Genomic DNA, 23,194 nt, shown 5'->3' with positions numbered 1-23,194 from the left:
AGGCCCAGGCCACATCAAGTGATAAAGTTAGAAGTAACTTGGAACATAGCAGGTATTAGCTCATGATTTCAATTTTTAAAAAAAGCATCAAATTACTTCTCAGGTGCCACCGTAGAGCCAGGAAATAAAAAGGCTCCATCGAAAAGGGGCGGATGGTTTCATTTGCCCCTCCACCCCTAGAATTCCCAATGTCTTCTTTAGATAGGTACATTTTCTTTTCATCTCTTTAACATAGAAAATCACTTCGTAATAAGATCTCTACACACGGTTATCAAAAAAAAAAAAAAAAAAAAAAAAAAGCACAAAATAGCCTCCCCCAAAAGCATAAAAATAGACAAACTATATCTTTTACAATGAAATTAAGACATGCCTCTGGAGGACTGAGGCCGTTGACTGGTGTCCGAGTTCAAACTGGCTTCCTTTCATAATAATTATATTATTTACAGCGCCTTTCAGTCTTGAACACTGATTTAAAAGACAGCCCAGGTAAAGGGGAGGTAACAGGTGTTCTCCTGTGCAGCTGAGGCAAACAGAAATAATGACATCATACAACCTCTGACTCTTGGCAGCCACACCTCAAGGGCACTTAGGGGCTCAAGCATTTGTCACATACTTGAGGACACAGGTGGCGACTCCAGGGGCTGTGGTTTTCCACTCTCAGGAAACATGCACAGAAACGCTCTTCTGGAGATATCCTCTTACAGGTTAGAGGCAAATGAAGTCATCCAGGAGAACATCGATAAAAATACCACCAACTTGAGCAGACTTCCGGCACAAGAGTCTGGCCCTGTTTTGCTCATAAAGGAGTCTACTTGGTGACCTGCAAGCTATACAGTCACGGCAGGGTACATCTTCTGTTCACTGTTAGTGTGGGCAAAGGAGGGCTGGACTTGTCTGTAGCCGGGCTGCAGGCCATCCATGAATGGGGGCACTGGCGTCATGGGCACAGAGTCATGTTGGACTGCATACCCCACATATGGAGTGTGCAGGTACTGCCCTTGGTGGGGTACGATCTGGGTGGCCTGCTGACAGTTAAGTACAGAGAAATTTGTGGGCATGTTGACGTACACGTTGTTCATGGTTCCCTCGGGCAAGCAGCAGTTGGTCTGTGACCTTGTTGGGGGAGCCCGGGCCCCCGAGTTCGCACTGGAGCTGGAGCTGGCAGCTGTGCTGGACTGCCGGGACGATGACCCCCGGGAAGTGCTGGCACTGGGGATCATGGGGATGGTCTCCATCAGGCGGTTGCCCCCTGGGGCTCTGCTCTGCTGGGGATCCTGCTTGGGCCGCAGACATCTGCAACAGCATGCCGCTACGAGGGACCCCAGGATGATGAAGGCGACAAACACAGAGCCGACGATGAGAAACGGCACGTATATGGGGACTGGAGGAAGAGCAGAAACACCGCATTATGGTTCACATATGAATACCATAAAACCCGGTGAGCAGCAGAGGCCAGGGACAGGTGTGCACCAACAGCACACTCTGACGCGAAGCAGGAGGGCTGGGTCGGCTTGGTCACAGGTCACCAGTACACAAGATGCAAGTCCATGGCTAAACGCGGGGCCAAGGCCCTGCAGGCGTGGCGAGGCCCCCGGAACCTAAACTGCCACTTAAATTCCCCTAACACAGCACCGGATGCCCCATCCAAGTTGGCAAAGGACAGGCTTGATCTAGATGAGCCCAAGTAGGCGAGCAGCCTACATGTAAGTCTTCCCTAGCAGGAAGCCACAGGGTCTAACTGGAAATGAGTTTACACTTCCCCAAATCCTCCTTCTTCTTCTAGGAAGTTTTAGACATTCCCTTGACTTCTTTTGCCATTACTTTTTAATGAGTTTCTTTTCTTATAGTCAGAACAACAAAACACAAGTAACTTAGGTCAGATGATGAACCACTCTCATTTCCAAATAGGAAATAAAGACATAGGCGGTCATGGAAGGGGAAAAGTAAACAAACTGGGGCAGTGAGGAGATGCCTCAGCACATGCAGGCTCTTGCCACCAAGCCTGAAGGACAGGCGCACACACACACACACACTGGCTAAAAGTAAAAATAATAATAGGCAGCCTCTCCACTGAGGGTGTATGTCTCATGAGGAAATGCAATCTATTAAGTTATTTGACACTTATTTTCAATATTTTAAAAGTGCACAAATCTTAAAAACCCAGCTTAATCAAAGAGGAGAATAGAAAAATAGTTACCAGAGGCTGAGGAAGAGGGGGGAAGAGGGAAGGATGGGAAAAGCCAGTGGGTATTAAGTTATTCTGAAAAATGAAACTGTAAAATAACAATAAAAGTCTGTTAGTATAGTAGAAGAGTAATGAATTTCATTTTAAAAGTATAAAAAACAAACAAACAGAAGAACCTTTTGGGAACCTGGCACCGTGGCTCACAGCTTTAACCTCAGCACTTGGGAAATGGAAACAAGAAAACTGTTTTGAGTTCAAGGCCAGCCTAGGCTACACAGTGAGTTCCGAGCCAGCCTGAGCTATTAAGTAAGCCTTTATCTTAATATATATTTTTAATTATATATTATATTTTAAAATAAATAAAAATTTTTTAAAAACTGTGGGAGCCATAGAAATGGCAGCTGTACAGGGCTGGCAAGTCATGTCAGCAAGTGGTCCTACAGCCTGTTGAGGACGCAAGCAGGAGGAGCCTGTAGAAAGCCTCTGAGCCACTCCTGTGCAATTCTACCTACATCCAAGAAACCTGCATTTTCCTCTGTGTTCCTGACTCAGTTTCCTTTGTTGGCAGGGGTGGGGAGTGGGTGCAAGGTGCTGGGAATTGAACTTGGGGCCTCACATAGGCTACGGAAGCATTCTACCACTGAGCCAAGCCCAGCCCTCCCTAACGATTCCATTCCAAAAGGGATTCATGAGTCCCACCAGCCTTGGGAGTACCGTTACCAGCACTTCTGATGGGGCAGCATGGAGCCCATCCATACCTCAAAGGTCAGATCTGCAAACACCCTTTGCAGACTACTTTCTGGGAGCCGTGCTGTTCACATACCACACAGAACCACAGAGAAATAACGACTTACAACTGAACGTATTTCAGGGGGCATTGCTGGGCAGCGTCACTTTTCCACTCAGGGTCGCTTCAGCAGACCGGAAGGCTTGCTGCCAGCTGCAGCCCAGGTGGCTCCCACAGCTGGACCGCTCTCATTACACCAGCACTGCAGGCCAAGTCCAGGACGGGGAGCCGTGAAAGCCAGGCTTTTTCCTACACACACTGTAAATATTTCATGCCCTAAATTAAGATACCAGCCCCCCACATGTTATAAGAGGTAAAAAAAAAAACAAAACAAAAAAAACAAAAAAAACAAAAAAAAAACAAAAAACAACAACAACAACAAAAAAAACCACAGGTAAGTTTTACCTCCAATATGATGATAGCAAAAACTAGCTGAAACCAGTCTCAACCCACATAATGAGTTTTGGGGAAAAATAACTGTTCTCTTTCCAGGATTTTTAATTGGAAGTGTAAATAACTATACAGGGGTAAAGAATACAGCGCTACGAGGAGCCCCCAGAGGCTTAATTGGGCAAGTTGTCCTTCACTGTGGAAGGGCTTGGAAAGGAGCAGGAGATTTAAAGGGAAGGTTTAGGAGTAGGGTGAAGGGTGCCCATGCCCGACACCGGCAGTATGAGCAGGCTGCTGCCTCCAGCTTTGGTCAATGCCACCCCGACGTTTTAGAAAATATTAACAAGCCCAACTTAACAGACACCTTATTGTAGCCATTTGGCTCATTTCTCCAGGCTTTATTCCCAGACCACACACTCTGCAAAGCTGAGCTGGAGTGGAGATGGTACCTCCTCTGGGATTGCCCTCAGTCCCTCCCTTCAGACTCAAACCAATGCAGCAGCAGGAGCAGCCAACTTACAAAATGCTCCACTGCAAAGAGCTGAGGGCCGGGAGACTCGTCAACCGGAAACCACCTAGGCTCAGGCAAGGCCACTCCTGCGTGTTGATAGCGCGTGCACACACACACACACACACACACACACACACACACACACACTTAATTAGGCCGCCTCCCCACCGAAGGTGCGTGTCTCACGAGGAAATGCAATCTACCAGATTATTTGACAGGCTTATTTTCAAAATCTGGCTTTGACTATTGAATAATCAAAGCCTCGGCGAGCAAAGTTGGGCACTGCTCCAATGTCACATCTATCAAGTCTGCCTAAGGAGACCAATCCAGATTCCTAGAGGCCGAGGTGGTCACTGAAAACTGAACTGCCTCATCTAGAAGAGAATGGATTCCCTAGGATGTGAAAAGTGCGTCTGTCGCCCACGGGAAGCTGCCCCCCCTGCGCACCCCCAGTACCGAGAGCTGCCTTCCTTCTGTGGATCCTTGAAGGAGAGCCCTTGGAGCAGGTCAGGCCTTCTCCAGAGGGGGCGCGCCCTTGCCATTTCTTTGGGTATTCCCAAGAAATTAAGCCCCATGGAAACTGGTAACACAGGGAAGGGAAGGGAGGGACCCTGAACAGAAGCATGGAGTTTGGTCTCGAGTTTTGTGCCCCACTTCATACAAAGTTAATGAGTAGAAAAAATTCTTGGACTCTCCTGCTCTCAGGCTCTTTCCTAAAATCTCCAAGCATCCAGGTTCCTGTTGCCCAGGCAAAGCAACCGCCCTCCCCATTTTGCACCTGGGTGCTGACGCCCTACCTGCCGAGCTGTCTGGGCCTTCTCTGTCTGTCCGGCCTGGCTCCCCCACACCCTGCTGGCGGTCGTTGTCACAGCCTCCTTGGTCCAGGCGCGCCTCGGCGCTGGAGCAGCAGTAGCGCAGCGCACAGCTGCCGCAGCAGATGGTGGCGTCGCCGCCGTCGAAGCGCTCCGGGCACTGGAAGCCGATGCGCCAGACGCCCTGCGCGTCCAGCCAGCCGTGGCAGTACTCGCCGCTGGCCCGCGCCCCCGCCGCCAGCAGCGCGGCCAGCAGCAGCTGCAGCAGCGACGCGCGGTGCCCAGAAGAAGTGGTGGGTGAGCCGCGTCCGCCCCACATGGCACTGCCCTGGGCGGAGATGATGTCTCTAGAGGACGTAGATCTCCCCAAGAAGTTGTGGCTCGGCGACGCCAGGGACCTTCCGGTCGGGCCACTCCCCTCTGTCGCGACGCCCAGGCTGCAGAGCCAGGGTCTAAGTCATCCCTCCTTGTTAGAGAGCGGGTCCCCGCTACTCTCGGCCTTCACAGCGGCATCACCGGAGGAACGTTCCGGGAGGCTTGGCGTGCGATCCCACCTTCCCCGTGCATCCCCGAGGGGACGCTCCGCTGCCGACCAGGAGCCAGGCAGCCGCTGGAGCGTACCGGTGTCCGAGTCCCGCGCGAGTGGGGTGCGTCTCCCCTCTATTCACCTCTGGAGCGAGAAGCAGCAAAAGAAGCGGGCAGTGCGCGCAGAGCTCCCGGCGGCAAGTGCAGCGGCCGGCCGCGCTCTAGCTCCTCGGCCCCGGGCTCGATCCTCCTCATGGCTCCGGCCACCGCTCGGGACGCTGCGAGTGTCCTCACCTCCCTTGCAGTCCCGGAGCCCGCCCGGCTGGCGGCGGCCGCGGCTGCTGCTGGGCGCGGGGCCAGCGGGCTGCCCGCTCCGGCTCCGGCTGCAGCTCCCGTCCCGTCTCCTTCTCCCTGTCCCTGGTGCGTCCCGGACAGTGCGCTCCGGTGGGAGCCGCCCACGGAAGTTTCAGTCCCTCGGGCTACGGGAGCGGAGGAGCGCGCGGCCGCCCCACGTTCGCCTTGCACGGCTGCAAGCCAGCTCCGACTGCCGGGCTGCGCGGTGCGCTCCCCTCTTAAGAGGGGCCGGCGGCTCCCCTGCGCGCATGCGTGCTGCGAGGGCTTCCCTCCGCCTTGGGACGCCAGGGGACTCCCGAAGCCCTTCACTTTCCTACACCGAAGGTGTGGCGGTGTCCAGGCAGCGTCCAGGCAGCGGTGCGAGGGAACTGAACAGACCTGTGGGAAAACGCATTTTAAGTGAGCCACGTCTTGGAAGCACGATTACAGCAAGGATAACAGATGCAAAAGTTGAGTGCGAATCTTCGATCTCCGACATTCAGAGTTACTCTGACAACCCTCCAAAGGATAATTACTAATTACTTTCCATGTTACAGACGACGCAGTCGTCACTCAGACTTGGCTTGCCCAGCTTCCAGCCTCCAGGCTCAGGAAGGACACAAATAGGATCTGAGCTGTGTGCGTGGCCCCCTGGTGCCACTGCACCACTGAATGAAGGGGTCAGCAGGGCCATCAATGATGTGGTCACTGTCTAAATGAGCTATGCCACTTTATTTGGCCTCCCCTCCCCCCATAGCTGGGTGTGGTGATTGGTGAAGTCCAGCAGAAAGGTGCCCCCGCGAAACATTTGACCTCGTCGGTGGCTTAGACAGACAGCTGCAGCCAGGAAGAAGGCAAGGATCCAGACGCCAGAGATTCTGAGAAGGAAGGAATAGCTCCACTCTTGCAGAAGCTGAACAGGTGCTCGTGCTATTGAAGTAGCGAGGAGTATTTTTAAAGAAACTACTGCGCCTTTCTCAGTCAGAGTCAGTCCATAAATTCTAGACCCAGCCCCTCAAGTAGGGGCCCTCACATGTTGCTGGGCTCTGTTTCTTCGCTCAGTTAACCAGCTGTGGCTAACATCAATGTCCCATTCAGGTCTACAGCTATCGAATACAAAGCAATTTTATCCATCGCAAAGACATTTTGGGTTAAACCACGATAGGGGTCTTCATGCAAGCTCTCACATCAGACACTGAGAATTAGCCTTTCTGTAGCCGCCCTGAAAATGTTCACAGAGAAAATTGTACAGCTCGTGCCTGTACCCACAAAACATATTATTCTTGTCGTTTAAGATAAATGCATGGACCCCAGGGCTCGTGCCTGGGAAGCAAGCGCTCTACCACTGAGCTCCACCCCAGTCCTGAAATCCCATATTTTAAATGAACCAAACGCCAACCTTCTATAATCTAAGAAATGAGCAAAACTTCAACATGGAGGGGCCATTCATTTCCTAAATACATTCTGTGCGGCATCCTGGAGATTTACCTTGAAGCCAGACACCTTGGCCATTTCCCTCGAGCAGGGTGGTCTCCCACCCACATACTAACCGGGTCCAACCCTGCTTAGCAGGAGAGATCAGATGACACTGGTTACAATCAGGATGATTCGACCATAAACTCAGCAGACCCTAAAGTTAAGAGAGAAGTTGGACTGAAATATAATCAAACAAGTAAAAATAATACAAGTATGATGGTATCTACAAGCAGCAATATACTGGACCAATTTGTGTGTGAGAGATGGGTATGTACATGTATGTCCTCATATATGGGCATGGGTATGGTGGCCAGGGGTTGATGTCAGGCCTCTTTCTCAATTACTCTCCATTTTGAGACATGGTATCTTACTGAACCTGGAGCTCACCAATTGAGCTAGACTGCTTTTGGCTTATAAACAGCAGAGATTTGGCTGTCTGTGCTCCACCCCCAACCCAACCCACCCCCACACTCTGTAATGGGATCACAGGCCAATGCCACCACACTTAGCTTGTTTTGTAAGTGTTGGGGATTCGAACTCAGGTCCTCATGCTTATATAGAACCCACTTTACTGACTGATCTGTCTCCCTGCCCCTTTACAGGGCCAGTTGAAACACACAATCTGACACTGGGTTGAGAGGAAAGGCCCCACAAAACATCAGAGGACTGCTATTTAAATTTAGGCCTGGAGAAGCCAAGGTTTGTTAGAGGGAGTTAGTCTCTTCGTCAATATTGTTGGCTACCATCTACTGGGAACTTGCTATATTCTAAGCACCATGTCAAGAGTTTCACATCTGCAGCTTCATTTAATCCTCACAACCACCCTATAAGGAAGATATTACTTTGCTCATTTTATTGGTGAGGATAAATTTCCCAGCCCACATGGACAGAAAACGTCAATTTTTCTGGACTCACTCATTTCTTGCTTGACTCCAAAGCCCATTTACCAACCTGCTGTCACCACAGCGTGGAACATGAATTGCTAAATGGTCTTTTAATAAAAACCTAGAGCCTGATATTGAGGTGAGTGCTGAAAGATCAGAGAGACAAAGGAACAAGCCACCTAGTACCTCTAGGACTCCTCAGCCCAAACAGCTTTCCTCAGCAGAAAGACTTTCTTTCCTGTCTCCTCACGCCTTATATACCTTTCTCTGCCCACCCATATCATTTCCTGTCTCAACTTTCCTAGTGCTGGCATTAAAGGCGTGTGACTCCCAAGTACTGGGATTAAAGGTGTGTGCCACCACTGCCTGGCTCTGTTTCTCCCCTAGACTGAATCAATCTCATGTAGTCCAGGGTGGCTTTGAACTCACTGAGATCAAGACGGATCTCTGCCTCCTAGGTGCTAGGATTAAAGGTATGGCCACTACTGCCTGGCCTCTTTGTTTAATCTAGTGATTTGTATTGTTCTCTGATCTTCAGCCAAATCTACTAGGGTACATAGTATATTACCACAACAGTGTCCATTTCTCATGTCATGTATACATTGATTCACCTGGTATTCTGAGAGTTAAATACTTTTCTAAAATTTATTTTGTTTTTTAATTGTGTGTATAAGGGTTTGTCTATGAGTGGGTATGTACACATGTGAGTTCAGGAACCAGAAGAGGGAATTGGATCCACTGAAGATGAAATTACAGGCCATCATGAGCTGGCCCTTGTGAGTGCTGGAAAACTAACTCCAACCCTCTATAAATGGGTTAACACTTTAGGTATTTTCCTTAATTGCTGTTTGATATAAGATATTTGTACTTAGTTCAGAGAGAACTTGTTCCATACTTCCCCTTTCTCTCCCATTTAAGTGAGTCTCTAAAACCCATAGTTTGTCCAGAATTCATGGAGAAATTGCTGGACATTTCACATTAAATTGGTCAGATAGTTTGGTGGTATCATGGTTTAAGTACAATGTTGCTGGGGTTTTTTTTCCAAATAGCCAACAGTCTATAATTGGTAAATTTGGAAGTATGGGTGTTGTGGGATGTCTTTCTGTATGCTGTGAATATGTGTTGCTATGATTGGTTAATAAGAAGCTGCTCTGGCCTATGGTGAGTCAGGATATAGCCAGGCAAGAAATCCAAGAGAGAGACAGGAAAAAGAAAGGCAGAGGCAGAGGAGACACCATAATGCCGTCCAGGGAGGAGCATGTAATGGCACACAGGTAAAGCCACAGAACACATAGCAACATATAGATTAACAGAAATGGGCTGAGTTAAGTTGTAAGAACTAGCAAGCAAGAAGCCTGCCTTAGGCCATACAATTGGTGATTAATATAAACCTCTGTATGTTTATTTGGGTCTGAGTGGCTGTAGGGCCAGGAGAGACACAGGAAAACTTCCAGCTGCATATGGAACTTTGAGGAGATTCATTCTCTTTTTTAAATTATCATGCAACTCTTTGTTTCTCTTTATTTTTAACCCAGTGCTGGGGGTTGGACCCAAAGCCTTGTCCATTCTAAGCAGATGCTCTGCTATTGAGCTACATCCTCTTAAAATTAAAGGGAGACTCGTTTCATTGTGACTTGATGTGATGATTGTCTTCAGTGTTCAAAGGTCCCACTCAGTCTATCTCATCCTGTGGTTTGTTTTTATTTTTACTGTGTACCTAACATGCTGTATGGAAACTTTAAAACTAACTTATCAATTGCTTTTCTATTGTGGGGGCTATAAAAGAACTTAAAATGATCTTGCTCTTTCCAGAGGAAACACAAAGAAATTCCGTCACTCTCCTTAACAGGCTGCAAACTTACTCTCTATTATTCTCTTCTGAGACACCAAAACTATCTATTATTGCATCTAACTAATAGCAATAATACTTTATTATAATCAAAACCAAAATTCAGACAGTCTGACCAAGACATATTTAAAACATGCAAAAGTGTGATCTCTTGCTTTAAAAACCAGAGTTCTATAGAATACTCTCAGGTTATGTTTCCTTTCTGTGTGTGCATATACATATGAATTTATATGAATAAAATAGTTGATTTTTTTTAAAAGAAACCTCCAGTCTTTGTCACAGGTGTAAGGTCATAGGCACAGCCACCCTAGAGAAGTCAATACACCGGTTGTCCAAAGCTGGATTTGTCGCAAAACCTATGTGACCCCACAGAGTCCCTTGGAGAAACCGCTTCTCAACCAGAAACTGATGCTGATGGGAGACTATGGGCTATGGGCTCCAGAACAAATGTGAGGAGTGGAAGATCAAACTGACCCTGGCCAAGCAGCCTATGAGTTACTGGTGCTGGACTAAAAGGAACCATGACATCTTTTTTTTTTTAGGCAATGCTCTGTTAAGACGACTTATTTGCATTGGGGTGCTAGATGATAGCAAGATGAAGCTGGATTACATCCTGGACCTGAAGATAGAGGAATTTCATCAAAAGGTTGCTGCAGACCCAGGTTAGATTTGGACCTGGCCAAATCTATTCACCATGCCCATGTGTTCATCTGCCAGCATCATATCAGGGTCTGCAAGCAGGTTGGTGAATATCCTGTCCTTCTTTGTCCATCTGGACTCCCAGAAACACATTGACTTCTCCAGCTCCATTCTCCTTATGGTGGCCACTCAGGCGGTGGGAAGAGGAAGACCACCAAGAAAGGCCAGGGTAGTACTAGAGCAAGTGATGATGAGGAAGAGAATTAAATGAACACCTTCCTGGACTGGAGGATTGTCTAGTTTTCCAGCTGACTAATAAAACAGAGTCAACACTTGAAAAGAGAAAGAAAAGAAACTTCTGACATTTCACTAGGACCTGTTGAAGATCATATATCTAAAGAAATGACTGGGGATGGGCTGTAGCTTAGTGAGAGAGTACTTGCCTAGCAAGTACAAGCCCTGGGTTTGAGCACCAGCCCTCCAAAGCTAATTAATTCATTATGACTAGTCCTAACTTTGTTACCTGGAGTTGATATGAATCCTACGGAGGTAATTGTGTTTCTGTTGGCTGTAGTCGTAAAGGCTGCAAGCTCCACCGTGCTTTTCTGTGAGTTTTAGCAAGACCAGAAGTCTCTCACCTTCTGCACACACAGCAGCAGTCTCTTAAAGGAGAACAATTTCATGTTCATTCCTTCCCTTTTCTTAATAATGAACAGGAGCAATGTTGCAAATTTCACATTTGTTTCATTAAATGTTCCTTTAAGCTCAACTATTGGTGTTACCCAATGCAAACTGAAATCTAAACAATTATGTTAATTTACATTTTATTTTTTTGGTTACTTTAAATCTATATCTTGCTCCATAATTTTATCTAACCCCTATTGGGATGTTTACTGTTTTATATTTTTTTCTTTGGAAATAAGGAGTTAGAAGTCATCCAGGACTTTTGTATACACGAAGGCAAAATCACCTAGTATATAAAAAATGATTGCAGTGGGGCTGCTCAGTGGGCAAAGCAGTTGTTACGGAAACATGAAGACCAGAGTTTCTCTTTAAAGTCTACTGCTGCTGTAGACTATAACCCCAGCAGGTCTGTCTATTGGCTACCCACAATGTAGCAGGCTTTTTTGGACCATCAGCCCCCAAAGCATGACACAGAGACTTATTATTAATTATGAAAGCTCAGCCTTAGCTTAGGCTTGTTTCTAACTAGCTCTTATAACTTAAATTAACCCATTTCTTTTCATCTATGTGCTGTCACGTGGCTTGTGGCTTTTACCTCTCCTCCTGCATGTCCTGCTTCCTGTGTCCAGCTGATGACCCCCCTTTTCTTCTTCCCTGAGACCTCTCTGTCCCCAGAAGTCCCACCTAACCTCTTCCTGACTAGCTATTGGCCATTCGGCTCTTTATTAAACCATTCACAGTGACATGTCTTCACACAGTGTGAAGGAATGTTCCACAACACCACAATCCTAGAATTTAGAAAACAGACTGGACAGAATTTGCAGCCTATGGGTTCAAGGAGAAACCCTATCTCCACATATAAAGTAGAAAGTGATCAAGGAAGACATCCAGCATCAACTTCAGGCCTACACACACACACACACACACACACACACACACACACACACACACAACTTCCAACAAAGATTTGCAAATCAATATAATGAGTCCAATGTCCATAACATAAACAGTCCACAACTCAAGAATGAAAAAGAAAACAACCCAATTTACAAAAGGTTTGAACAGCTCTCTCATCAAGAAAGGGCCAATCACATGAAAGAATATTCATTCTTTGTCAGTAGTCACTGGTTGCCATAATCAAAACGTCAAGATATTACATTACTCCTAGAATGGAAATAATATTGATGACAAGAAGAAATATAGTACTTGTGAGCATATGGTAAAACTGATATCTGTAAACATTGCTAGTGGAATGAAATATGGCTTAGCCATTGTACAAAGCAGTTTGACAGATCCTAAAAAAAATTAAGTTCAGAATGACCATGTGGCCCTACCATTCCATTGATTCATACATATATGCAATATACACACACACACACACACACACACACACACACACACACACATATTTTTTTTCAAAGAGTTGAAAGCATATGTCCATACATAAACTTCCACGTTAATATTCAAACACCACTGTTCACAATAGCCTACAGGTGGAAATAACTGGCTGCTAACTGGAGAATGGATAGAAAAATGTACTAAATCCATACAATTACATTAAGATTTTACCTACAAAAGAAATGAAGCCTAGGTGTATGCCTCAACATGGATGGACCTTGAAAACATTGTGTGGAGAAAAAGACAGATGCAAAGAACATGCATTATATGAGTCTATTTACAGCAGAGATTCTCAACCTGTGGGTTCAAACAACCCTTTCACAAAGGTTGCCTAAGGCCATTGGGACACAGATATTTACATTACGATTCATAACTAGCAAAATTACAGTTATGAAGTAGCAATGAAATGATTTTATGCTTGGGGGATCACCACATGAGGAACTGTACTAAAGGATCATAGTATTAAGAAGGTTGTGAACTTTGACTTACAAGAAATGTCTAGAAAAGGCAAATCCAAAGAGACAGAAAACAGGCTAGTGGTTATCGGATGCCGGGGGACAGAAGAGTGGCTGCATGATGGCCATGGAGTTGTAGGTTGAAATGTCCTGGAACAGAGGGTGGTAATGGGTACACACATTGGGAACGCACTGAATGTCATTGCTGGCACGCTTTATATTTACATATTTTGCTACTCTGAGGCCATGTGGGATAAAGTCTCCCCTGTACTCTCACAACAGAAAATAGTCCTGTGCCCTCAGATATGTGGGAGGTTTTTCTTCCAATACCAAGCAAGCAGCCCACCAACAACTGACCTGTCAAGTATCCCACCTCTGAGTCTCCCAGATTCCACAGGTGAGAGCTCAGAGCCCACACAGATATCTATGTTGGTTTAATTAATAAATTAGGTTCAACAAGAGATATACAATAACTAATGATAAGATGAGTGTCGTATATTGAAGCTGACAGCATCACTACTCTTGGGCTTTAGGGCCATTACTAAATACAAGAACAATTTACTTGAATGCAGCATAGAGATACCATAACAATCAGGCTGGTATCTGAGGTAGGCATGAAATGGCTGATGGCACATGCCAGAGTGTACTTTATGAAGCTAACGACAGGAAATGATTCCAGTTCTGGGCTGGGCAGAGTGGGACAGCCTAAGATTGTATTGTTCTACTCAGAAGAGCATGTAACTTAAAATATGAGTTGTTTCTGGACTTCTCCACTTAATAGTTTTAGACTGTAGTTGACCCCCAGTTAACTGAACTGCTATATACAGTTGAACAGAGAGGCAGGATTATTTCATACAGCTAAACAAGGAGGCGGGGTTATTAGATACAGTTGAACAAGGAGGCGGGGTTATTAGATACAGATAAACAAGGAGGCAGGGTTTATGGTGTACACCTGGACCAAGGAGACAGGTTTAGCTAATCTCTATCGAGAGCAATCTCTGTAGGGAGCAGTCTTCAGACCATAGATATCCAGGGGACACATTACTGTATATACTGTCAACACTCACATTTCAACCAGAGGAAGGCTTTACCATCCCACTGGGCCTTACTAAATCCCTCTATGGGATGGGGAGGTGGGGGGAGTCTTTGGCATTTTCCCATGGTTCTGAGGTTATGGCGTCCTCATGGCCTGCTCATTTCAACAGAATGCATCCCTTTAGGACTTCACTCACGGCTTCCTCTGCTCTCCACAGAAACTGTTCCCTTCGTGTGACCCAATAAAAGAGAAGAGCCAGCTCTGTAGATAGTTGTCGGCAGTTCTATGGGAAAGGTGACCCCTGTGCTCTACCTTTGGCTCCCTAGACACTGATACGGGTGCTCTCATGGTTAGCGCTGGCTGTAAGCACAAGCCCTGCTCTGGAGGAGGCATTCCTGAAACCTAGTGTCACAGCCAGGAACCCCCATTCACTTGGTGGTCACCAGATATTAGAGAAACACTTGCCCGTACTGTGATAGGACTTCAGCAGAGAGCAATTTCTGAGTGAGCTGGGCCTAGTCCCAGCAGCAAGAAGTGAAGAAATGTCTAATGTCGTGGTGTGGTAAGAGACTGTGGTCTCACATCCAGGATGAGAAACTGGATTGAACAAAGATAACTTCATTGCCGTTCACTGAAATAATACAGAAGGCGGTTTTGGACCATTAGTCTCCTTGGGATTTCTAATTAGCGAGATCATTTTCTCTGACCATGTCAAAGAAGAGGAAGAGGAGGAAAGGGGGAGAGGGGAAGAAGAAGAAAAGTCCCTCTTATTGTAGGTATTTAGATTTGATATAAATAATAATTCCTTTATCAAGCTGCCTCTCGAGATAAAAGAGCCATTGTGCAGCCTGTGGTGGCAGGAAGTCATGGAGGGATTTGCCTTGCCTGGGAGCAGGAGTAATTATCTTCATCCAAGTTCCCTAACATCTCTTCCCCACCCCTGAGTCTCAACCTGAGTTTTGTACCTTTTGGATTAATCTGTGATTTTCTTTGGCTTTTGCAAGAAGTCAGTCTCTCAGGAAACAATTGAATTAAACTTTGTTTGTTTAAAGAGCTCTTATGTAGTAATCCGTATCTGTCCCTGGGATAGGCTGTAGTCATTGGTAGAGCACTGACCCAGGATGCACAAGGCCCTGGATTCTGTGCCCAGGACAGAAAGAAAAAAAAAAAATGGGGGAAAGCAGGGAGCCTGTGCTGGAAAAGCAGGAGAGACTTTCCTGTGTGGTGCAGCATTCTATGGAGCAGGAATTGTTTACTGAAATCCACCTCCGCTAAACACGCGCAACCCAATGGCATCTGAAGGAAGACTCCTTGGGGATTTCAGACCTTTTGCAGCTTTATAGTGTCCAAGACGTGTCTTGCTTTGTAGTGTGAATTCTTCCGTTATATAACAGTTACCTGGAGACTCTCCAGCTTGCTAGCTTTCAGTACCTAATTAGAAAGAAGGGTTTAAAAACGTTCTTATGTTAGAAAATACACTTGAACAGATACGCGGCTCAGCTAATAGCCCTGATTAGGCATCTGGCATATCTTGGGCACCATGCTGGAGTCTTTGACATCATCAGAGTGACTCCTGTAATAAGGAAGCTTTGAGAGGTTTTGAATTCATCCCCCTTCCTAGAATTTCCTAATAAGTTACAAAGAAATTTCCAGTTCCTACAAAATGTTACACAAGTAATTGTGACATCATAAGCATTGTAGGATTCCTTCACCCCTGTTCATTTGCAATGGGCATGAGCATCTTCTACTACCGCCCAGATGAGATGACACCATAGGTGATAAATAAGTCATTGGCACTCTTACTGTCCATCACTCGTTGGTACACACAGTTTGATCTTAAGGTACACACACACACAAACATATATATATTTGTTGTAAAGATATACACACAAATGTGTGTGTGTGTGTGTCTTTGTTGTAAAGATACACACACATATATCTTTAGTTATTTTATGCCTGGAAGTGGATCAATTTATACTGGAAACATGAGGTCACAAAGCAAACACTGAGGGTAATTGTAAATCAGGAAAAGGCAGACTGAGAGATTTATTATTGTGTACAAAGAAAATCATGGAATGTGATATGAAGGAGTGGTCTGGAGGTACAGCTCAGTGGGTAGAGAGCTTGTCTAACATGCAAGATTTGATCCCCAGCCTGCAAAGCAAAACCAAACTAAACAAGCCTTACCTTGCAGGTGCTAAGTGATCTTAAGGTGTAATTATTGCAGTTGATAGGACCAGACTAGTTCCATACTCACTGGTATCCCCTGGGTCACACCAAAAAATATATAGCAAGAATGTCTAGGTAAAATAGTAAACATGACACAGTTATGCTTACAACACTAAGCAAGCTTGCAAACTTTCTCAAACAAACAAACATTTTTTAAAAGATTTATTTATTTGTTATGTATACAGCATGTATGACTGCAGGCCAGAAGAGGGCGCCAGATCTCATTACAGATGGTTGGGAGCCACCATGTGGTTGCCGGGAATTGAACTCAAGACATTTGGAAGAGCAGCCAGTGCTCTTAACCTCTGAGCCATCTCTCCAGCCCCCACAAACAAACATTTTTATATATGACAAACTGTGACCTCTATCATATACATCCTAATGGCGTTTTAGTGAAAGTTTTGGCAACACATGCATATTTACTGTTTTATTACTATTTTTGGTTCACACTAGGAATGAAAAAACAAAACAAAACAGAACCTGAGAATCCAAGCAAGGGTCCTATCACTGAGCATCATCACAGCCCTGCCACTAGTGCTTCTGAGACACGGCAGAAAGGGAGAAGGAAAGGGAAGCCTTCTGCCAGGGCCACAAGAGACCTGGTGCATTCTGTCAGGGTGTTAGTTCACCTGTAGAAATCACAGAATTCTGACACACAGTCAAAAGTCGTCCAGAATCACTTTCCGACATAGACAATTTACATTTATAGACTGGGTCAAGCAAATTGGACAGTTTAAGTGAGCATTGAGTGAGCAGAACATAAACATGTTGGGGCCAATAAATGGTCATATTTATGGACTGTAGTAAAACCTCTGTCTTTCTCCACTTGGAGAAATCTTGCCGGCTGGATTGAACACAGCAGTCAGGGCAAAACTGAAATAGAACTTCCAGACTCCTTGTTACAGTCCAGATACATTTGAGCATTCGATACTGAGTGGGAGAGAGTGGATGAAGGTGCTAAGAACAAAACCATAAACAACTTAAAGAAAACAACCCAGAGAGCAAACCACTGCCCATTTATGCATTTCCAAAATACAAGTTCAATTGAATTTTTTAGAAAATACTATTCGCTGGGCAATGGTGACAAAACACCTTTAATCCCAGTGCTTGGGAGGCAGAGGCCAGCCTGGTCTACAAAGCAAGTTTCAGGACAGTACACAGAAATGCTGTCTTGAAAATCCAGAGAGAGGTGGGGGAATGTTATCCATGTGCGGCATGATAGGAAGAAAAAAAAATCAGACTCTGAAATAATAATCTTTTAAAAAGTGAAAACCAGCTCTACCGCGCAGAACTCACTTCCATTGAGTCATCACGACAGGTCCTGGCTGTAGACCTGGCGGTGAAGCAGAAGATCTGGCCTTGATTTACTTTAAAACCCAACCTACGTTGGGTGTGGTGGTGTGCACCTGTAGTCCCAAGAAGCTCAGTGGGACAGGAAGACTGCCTGAGCTCAAGAGTGAGAGGCCAGCCTGGGCACCATGGTGAGACTCTATCTCAAATGCAAAAAGGCCAATCAGAGCATCTGCTCAGATTCTGCCTCTCCCATCACGACATGACCCTGCACTTGTGGAGCTCCAGTCCAAGAGGCAGAGTGCAAGGACACAGGCTGACATCACAGGGAAGTCACAAGAACAGCAGCAAGGCCTCTAAGGTGGGAGGTTCTTTCTGAAAGATTCTCTTCAGCTTTCCACAGTTGTGAGTGAGCATCACCTCTCTGTGAAAACAGATTTGTCATTGATTTTCATGTCTTCAAATCAGGGGAGACTCGGAGACTTGAATTCGGATAATCCATGCACACCTACCTGTATACTTCCTTCATCCATGGTAATTGTATGTTCTGCTTTTCGCTCAGCTTCAGATCCCAGCCAAGTTCTTCTCACTACTGTCCCCTGCCCTGAAGAAGTGGGTCCAGGAGCTCTGACTTTACCAAACAGTAAAATCGTGCTGGGTCTGAGTGACCAAAGCAAAGGGGGATTTTTTTTTCTTTCTTCCTTACACAGAATTTCAGACCCAAGAAAAAGCTGCAAGAATAAGAATGAGCACAAAAGACTCCTGACCGCCTCTCTTCCAGTTCACCAACTAACCGTTCGTGGTAGTCTGGCTCCTGTTCACACTGTGACATAGAAATGGTTTAACCCTGCCCCTTCGATTCGGCACTCCAGCATTACTGGTTGCACATGTTTGACAGGCTGGAACCAAAGCCCATTCTTCAGTATCAGTGGCTGATTTATGATTTTTCTCTGTTTTCAACAAATTATTAAATCTAAATCATGTGCTGTTAAAACACGGCTTTGGTAGCCCATTCCAAGTGCTAAACTGAAGAATAAAATTCCAGGTCTTTCAGAACAGAGAAAAATATATGAAGGCTATAAAAATTCTCCAGATTTCCCTGTCTGGGCTCTTGCGCGCCCTCTTCTGGCTGAAAGACAACACCCCAGACAGTTAAGTTAGGCAGCAACTGTGTAGGTCTCCAGGGCAGCTCATTTAAACAAATTAGGGCCTGAGATGGACCGAGAGCAGAGGAGGGGCTGAAGCTGCAGCATTCTCCTCTTCTTGTGGGATTCATCGCCTCCACCGGACTTTAGGATGCCAGACTCAGAAACTGCGACCATGTGGCCACGTATTGGGGTGAAAAAAAGTGAAAGTTAGGTTCGAGGCAATGAAAACAATCATCTGATTATCATGATTTTACTTTAAATCCTAAGTAAACCTTCTCCAAACAGGATCTATGCTCTTTGAAGGCAAAAACCTAGTCCACTATATCTCATAAAGGTAATATCAATGTATCATCTATAGACTGCATATTTTCTTGTTGAGTGAATTCAGAATGATCAAATAGTTTATACAGGATTTGTGTGAACTGAGTAGATTTTAGCTGTTCTTGCAGACAGATATTTAAAATGAGTAATTATGGGAGATAAATATACTTTTTTTCACTTTAGAAAACTCTTAACTGAATAGATACATCCCATAACATCATGTTTTATACATTAAATACACATAATACTTTTTTTTCAAGACAGGGTTTCTCCGTATAGTTTTGGTGCCTGTCCTGGAACTCGCTCTGTAGACCAGGCTGGCCTCGAACTCACAGATCTGCCTGGCTCTGCTTTCCGAGTGCTGGGATTAAAGTCATGCGCCACCACCACCTTTAATACTTCTTAAAGAAGCAGCCAAGAAAAAGAATAAAAGAGTAATCAGTGAATGTGTCTGTCTTTCTTGAGCATGCAGAACTTGGCTGGTTGTCTTTAATCCAAAACATAAATGCTAAGGTAATAATGGGAGACAAAGACAAGGGAATCCTGTGGCTGTTTGAATCCTATGAGATGCTGCCATAGTCCCAGGCATTTGAACACTTGGTCCCCAATCGATGGCGCTGTTTGGGAGGAAGTGCGTCCTGTGGGGTGGCTTTGAGAATTTACAGACTCTCCTCACTTCAAGTTTGTTCTCCACTGCATGCTGGCTGTTCAAGACATGAGCCCTCCGCTTCTGGTTCCTACCACCATGCCTTTGCCCCTCTGTCATGGACGCTAATCCTCAAGACTATACGCCCCAATAAAGCCTTGCCTCTGAGTAGCCTTTCTCTCGGGGCTTTATCACAGAGATAAAAAGTAACTAATGCAGATCCAAAATTTGAGGGTAGCCTGAGCTACATTGTCAGAAAGAAAGAGAAATAAATGAAGGAAGGAAAGAAGGGAGGGAGAGAGAAAGGAAAAGGAGAGGTGAAAACATGACTCTCTCTCTCTCTCTCTCTCTCTCTCTCTCTCTCTCTCTCTCTCTCTCTTAGGACTAAGATTTTTAATACCCAAACTTAATCACATAACTCTAAATCTTCACCTTTCACTTTGCTACTATAATCTACTTTGCAGAAATATGGTGTTTGTTTGAAAATCTAATATTCCAGATCCAGCATGACCTATAATAATTATCTACTTTATTTTGTTTGTTTGGTTTTTAATCATCATCCTAAGTAATTCTCTAAATCCCAGCAGCGGAGTCCAAGCCCTTTGGGAATCTGTTCTGGGAGAGTAGCATTGCAGCGCACCTGTGCAAGAGACGAGGCGCACTTGCTGCTTCTGGTGCTCTGGCCCTGAAAGTTGGCACAGTGAAAGATGGAGGTCCTGGACAGCTGAAGCCACAGGCCTGATGGAGCTCTTTAAAGCACACTCGGCTCAAATCCCCAGACACCAGGATCCTTTGATTTTTGCAGTTGTCTCCTGCTTTGACCCAAGAAGCCTTGCTGATGAGTTCGGGGGGGGGGGGGGGGGGGGGGGGGGGCGACGACAATGTACTGTTATAATTAGCTCTGACCAAAGGCAAAAAATGGCAAAAAAAAAAAAAAAAGAATATCAGTCATTTATCAAAGTCCTGCTGTATACCACACATTTTCTACATCCATTGTCTCTTTTATTCCACTAAATGCCACAGTGGCACTTAGAGACACTGGGACTCAGCCCCGGTTGAGTATAACGTTGAAACCTTACCATCCACATTTGGTTTCAGATTTGGAAGTGGTTGGAGCGATATTTCTGGCATTTCTGAACTTGTGTATGATTGGTGGTCATCTGCTTGTATGAGTTTCCATTGTCGCTGGTTCTATAACTTCAGGAATAAAAACATTTGGATTTGTTAATATTGAAATGCAGTATTCATTTTCAAACAAAGACAGGCATTCCACATGAAGTTCAGAGGAAAAATTCTCCTTTACATGTATAGCAGTCAGTCGGGGTCAGTTGAAACCTAAGTTCATTTTTATCATCATGAGACTCTGATTAGTGGGAAGGTCATTAATTTTGCATGAAAGCAGGGATGTTCACTTTAGGGTACATACCCTTGTTATATTTATTTTACTTCTAATTGTGTGTGTCTGCCTGTGAGTATGTGCACATGTGTGCAGTTACCTGAGGAGCCCGGAGCTGTTGGATTCCCTCAGGGGGAGTTACAAGTGGTTGTGAATCACCTCCTATGAGTGCTGAGAACCAAGCTTGTGTCCTCTGGAAGAGCAAGAGGCCCTCTTAACCACTGAGCCATCATTCAGCTCCCACAAATCCTTTTATTAAGCCAGCAAACGCTCATGAAAATTTAAATACTAACAACACAAAGAAGGATGGAAAAGGGTAACAGACTGGGTCCTGCTCTTACACTTGATGGGTTGGTTGTTCTGCACACTAGCATTCTTACCATTACAGTAACACTTTAGAACTGTGTTTATCTTTCATTTATAAGTTCTGTTTAAGTCATCAGTTCCTCACAGGAAAATACTGCGTGGAAGTATTTTATGAGGGCTTTACAGTCATCTTGCTGATCTTGTCACTTAGGCTTTCACAAAGAAGAAATTCTCCCACGTGTTTCTACGGCAAAGCCCATGATAAATCATCCCTAATCCAGACGTAACAAAGACTCAGGGAGGAACGTGGAGCATCTACTTTAAATCAACTCCATTTTGCTTCTATAGCAAAGTCAAAAATGAGCCCTGTTTATGAGTATATTGGCAGCCATCACCCAAGAGAAGCGTAGTGGCGGATAATGGAAAAAGCATTGTTCCCTTTGTACACATCAAGTTTATAACTCCTAACTAGTAAAGGATTTGGGGAGTTTGTTATTGTTGGGTGGGGAAAATCAGATGTAGGGTCTCATGCATGCTAAGCACACACTCTGTCTCTGAGCTACACCCTCACAAATCTTAATGATAAAAAATGTATGGTAATATAAGTTGTGTACAAAATATCACTGATTCTTTACTCATCTGTGTATTCAGAAGCTTTCCGAGATGACCTCGGAGTCTCCTGATCCAGGCCGTCAGATCCATTAGAATCTGTGTGACTTTAGCTAACAGAGTGCAACACCAATAACATGATATGTGAGTCCCCAGCCCAGTGATGAAGAGGACAGTTCCTTCCTCTGTCTTTACACTTGTATTAGTTACATCTCTGTGGCTGAGATGAAACACCCAGACCGAGACAACTTACTTGGGCTTACAGTTCCAGAGGCATAGGAGTCTACCAGCATAGAGAAAGCCTGTTGGGAGCAGAAAGCTCAGAGATTGCATCTTCCAATTCAAGCTGAAACAGAATGAGTAAACTGAAGAAGGGCAAAGCTGTAAGCTCTCAAGGCCTGGGCCTGGTGATGTCCTTCAGCAAGGCCACACCTCCTATGTTGCTGGATCCTAAGGCCCCCCCAGGGGCGGGGAGTTGTAAGAAGGTGTGGCGTCAAGACACAGACACCAGGAGTTAGTCAAAGGCAAACAGCAAACTCGTTTATTCAATAACAAAGAAGGCCTTATATACCCTCCTCTCAGCACCCAAGCTGTGTCTCAATCTGATGGCATTCTGTGGTCATCCCTTATTTGCTGAGCATGATCAGGAACTCTGACAGCACCTGTTGCTAGGCCCTCAGGCAGACTCCAGGTTGGCTCATAAGAAAGTGCATGCCTTGGCAACTGGTTTGAGCCAATTTCTTCTACCCTACGGGCCTGTCCTACTACATTCCTAAACCTTCCCAACAGCAACACTAACTATTCAAATACTGGAGCCTACAGGGGACATTTCTCATGTAAACCACCATTATACCCTCCCATGCCACAGAGCAAGCTAAGTTCTCTGCTAGAGGATGGGTGATCACAGAGAGATGACAGCAGGGTCTCCATGCTATAGGGCAGAGCAGCCTATACCAGCTAGTCCCAGACAGCCATCAAGTGACTATAGCCACAGAACTAGAGCAGCCCAGGAGAGGAACCATGGAATCTGGCCCAGCTCAGCAGAAGCAGAAACACCCAGCCAACCTGTAGGATGGCACAATTTCACAAGTTTATTATCAAACACACCAAGAGGTCTTGTTGCTGGTGACACGTCTTGGGGACAGTGGGTAATGGATAGAGTCAATGATTACATCTTGTAACCATATCAACTTCATTCTTTTCTTTTTAAATCCGTGTTGGGGGTTGGTGAGTGTTGGCTTTGAATTTAATACTTGGCTGTTTAGAATTTGGAGAAACTGTGAAT

At 45.3% G+C, this 23,194-nt stretch overlaps 1 protein-coding gene and 1 pseudogene across 1 annotated transcript; one reads left to right on the top strand and one right to left on the bottom strand.

The window, feature by feature from the left end:
- Positions 1-305: 305 nt before the first annotated feature.
- Positions 306-5,020, bottom strand: Shisa2 (shisa family member 2). Its single transcript, XM_036199224.1, has 2 exons — positions 4,671-5,020; positions 306-1,381 (listed from the first exon to the last, which is right to left on the bottom strand). The coding sequence occupies exons 1-2, from the start codon at positions 5,002-5,004 to the stop codon at positions 828-830; spliced, it is 888 nt and encodes a 295-aa protein (XP_036055117.1). The 5' UTR covers positions 5,005-5,020; the 3' UTR covers positions 306-827.
- A 4,122-nt stretch (positions 5,021-9,142) lies between these two features.
- On the top strand, positions 9,143-10,820 carry LOC118590745 (annotated as a pseudogene).
- The last annotated feature ends 12,374 nt before the right edge of the window (positions 10,821-23,194 follow it).

Source organism: Onychomys torridus, chromosome 9, assembly GCF_903995425.1.
Source record: "Onychomys torridus chromosome 9, mOncTor1.1, whole genome shotgun sequence".
Taxonomy (NCBI): domain Eukaryota; kingdom Metazoa; phylum Chordata; class Mammalia; order Rodentia; family Cricetidae; genus Onychomys; species Onychomys torridus.
Note: the sequence above shows the minus strand (reverse complement) of the source record. Positions and strands in the feature narration are given on the sequence as shown.

Bases quoted from the DNA above. Each gene is read 5' to 3' on its own strand.
- Shisa2 (XM_036199224.1), bottom strand. From the start codon at position 5,004: ATGTGGGGCGGACGCGGCTCACCCACCACTTCTTCTGGGCACCGCGCG. The intron at 1,382-4,670 runs GTAGGGCGTCAG...CTCTTCCTCCAG, and splicing joins AGGCCCAGACAGCTCGGCAG to TCCCCATATACGTGCCGTTT.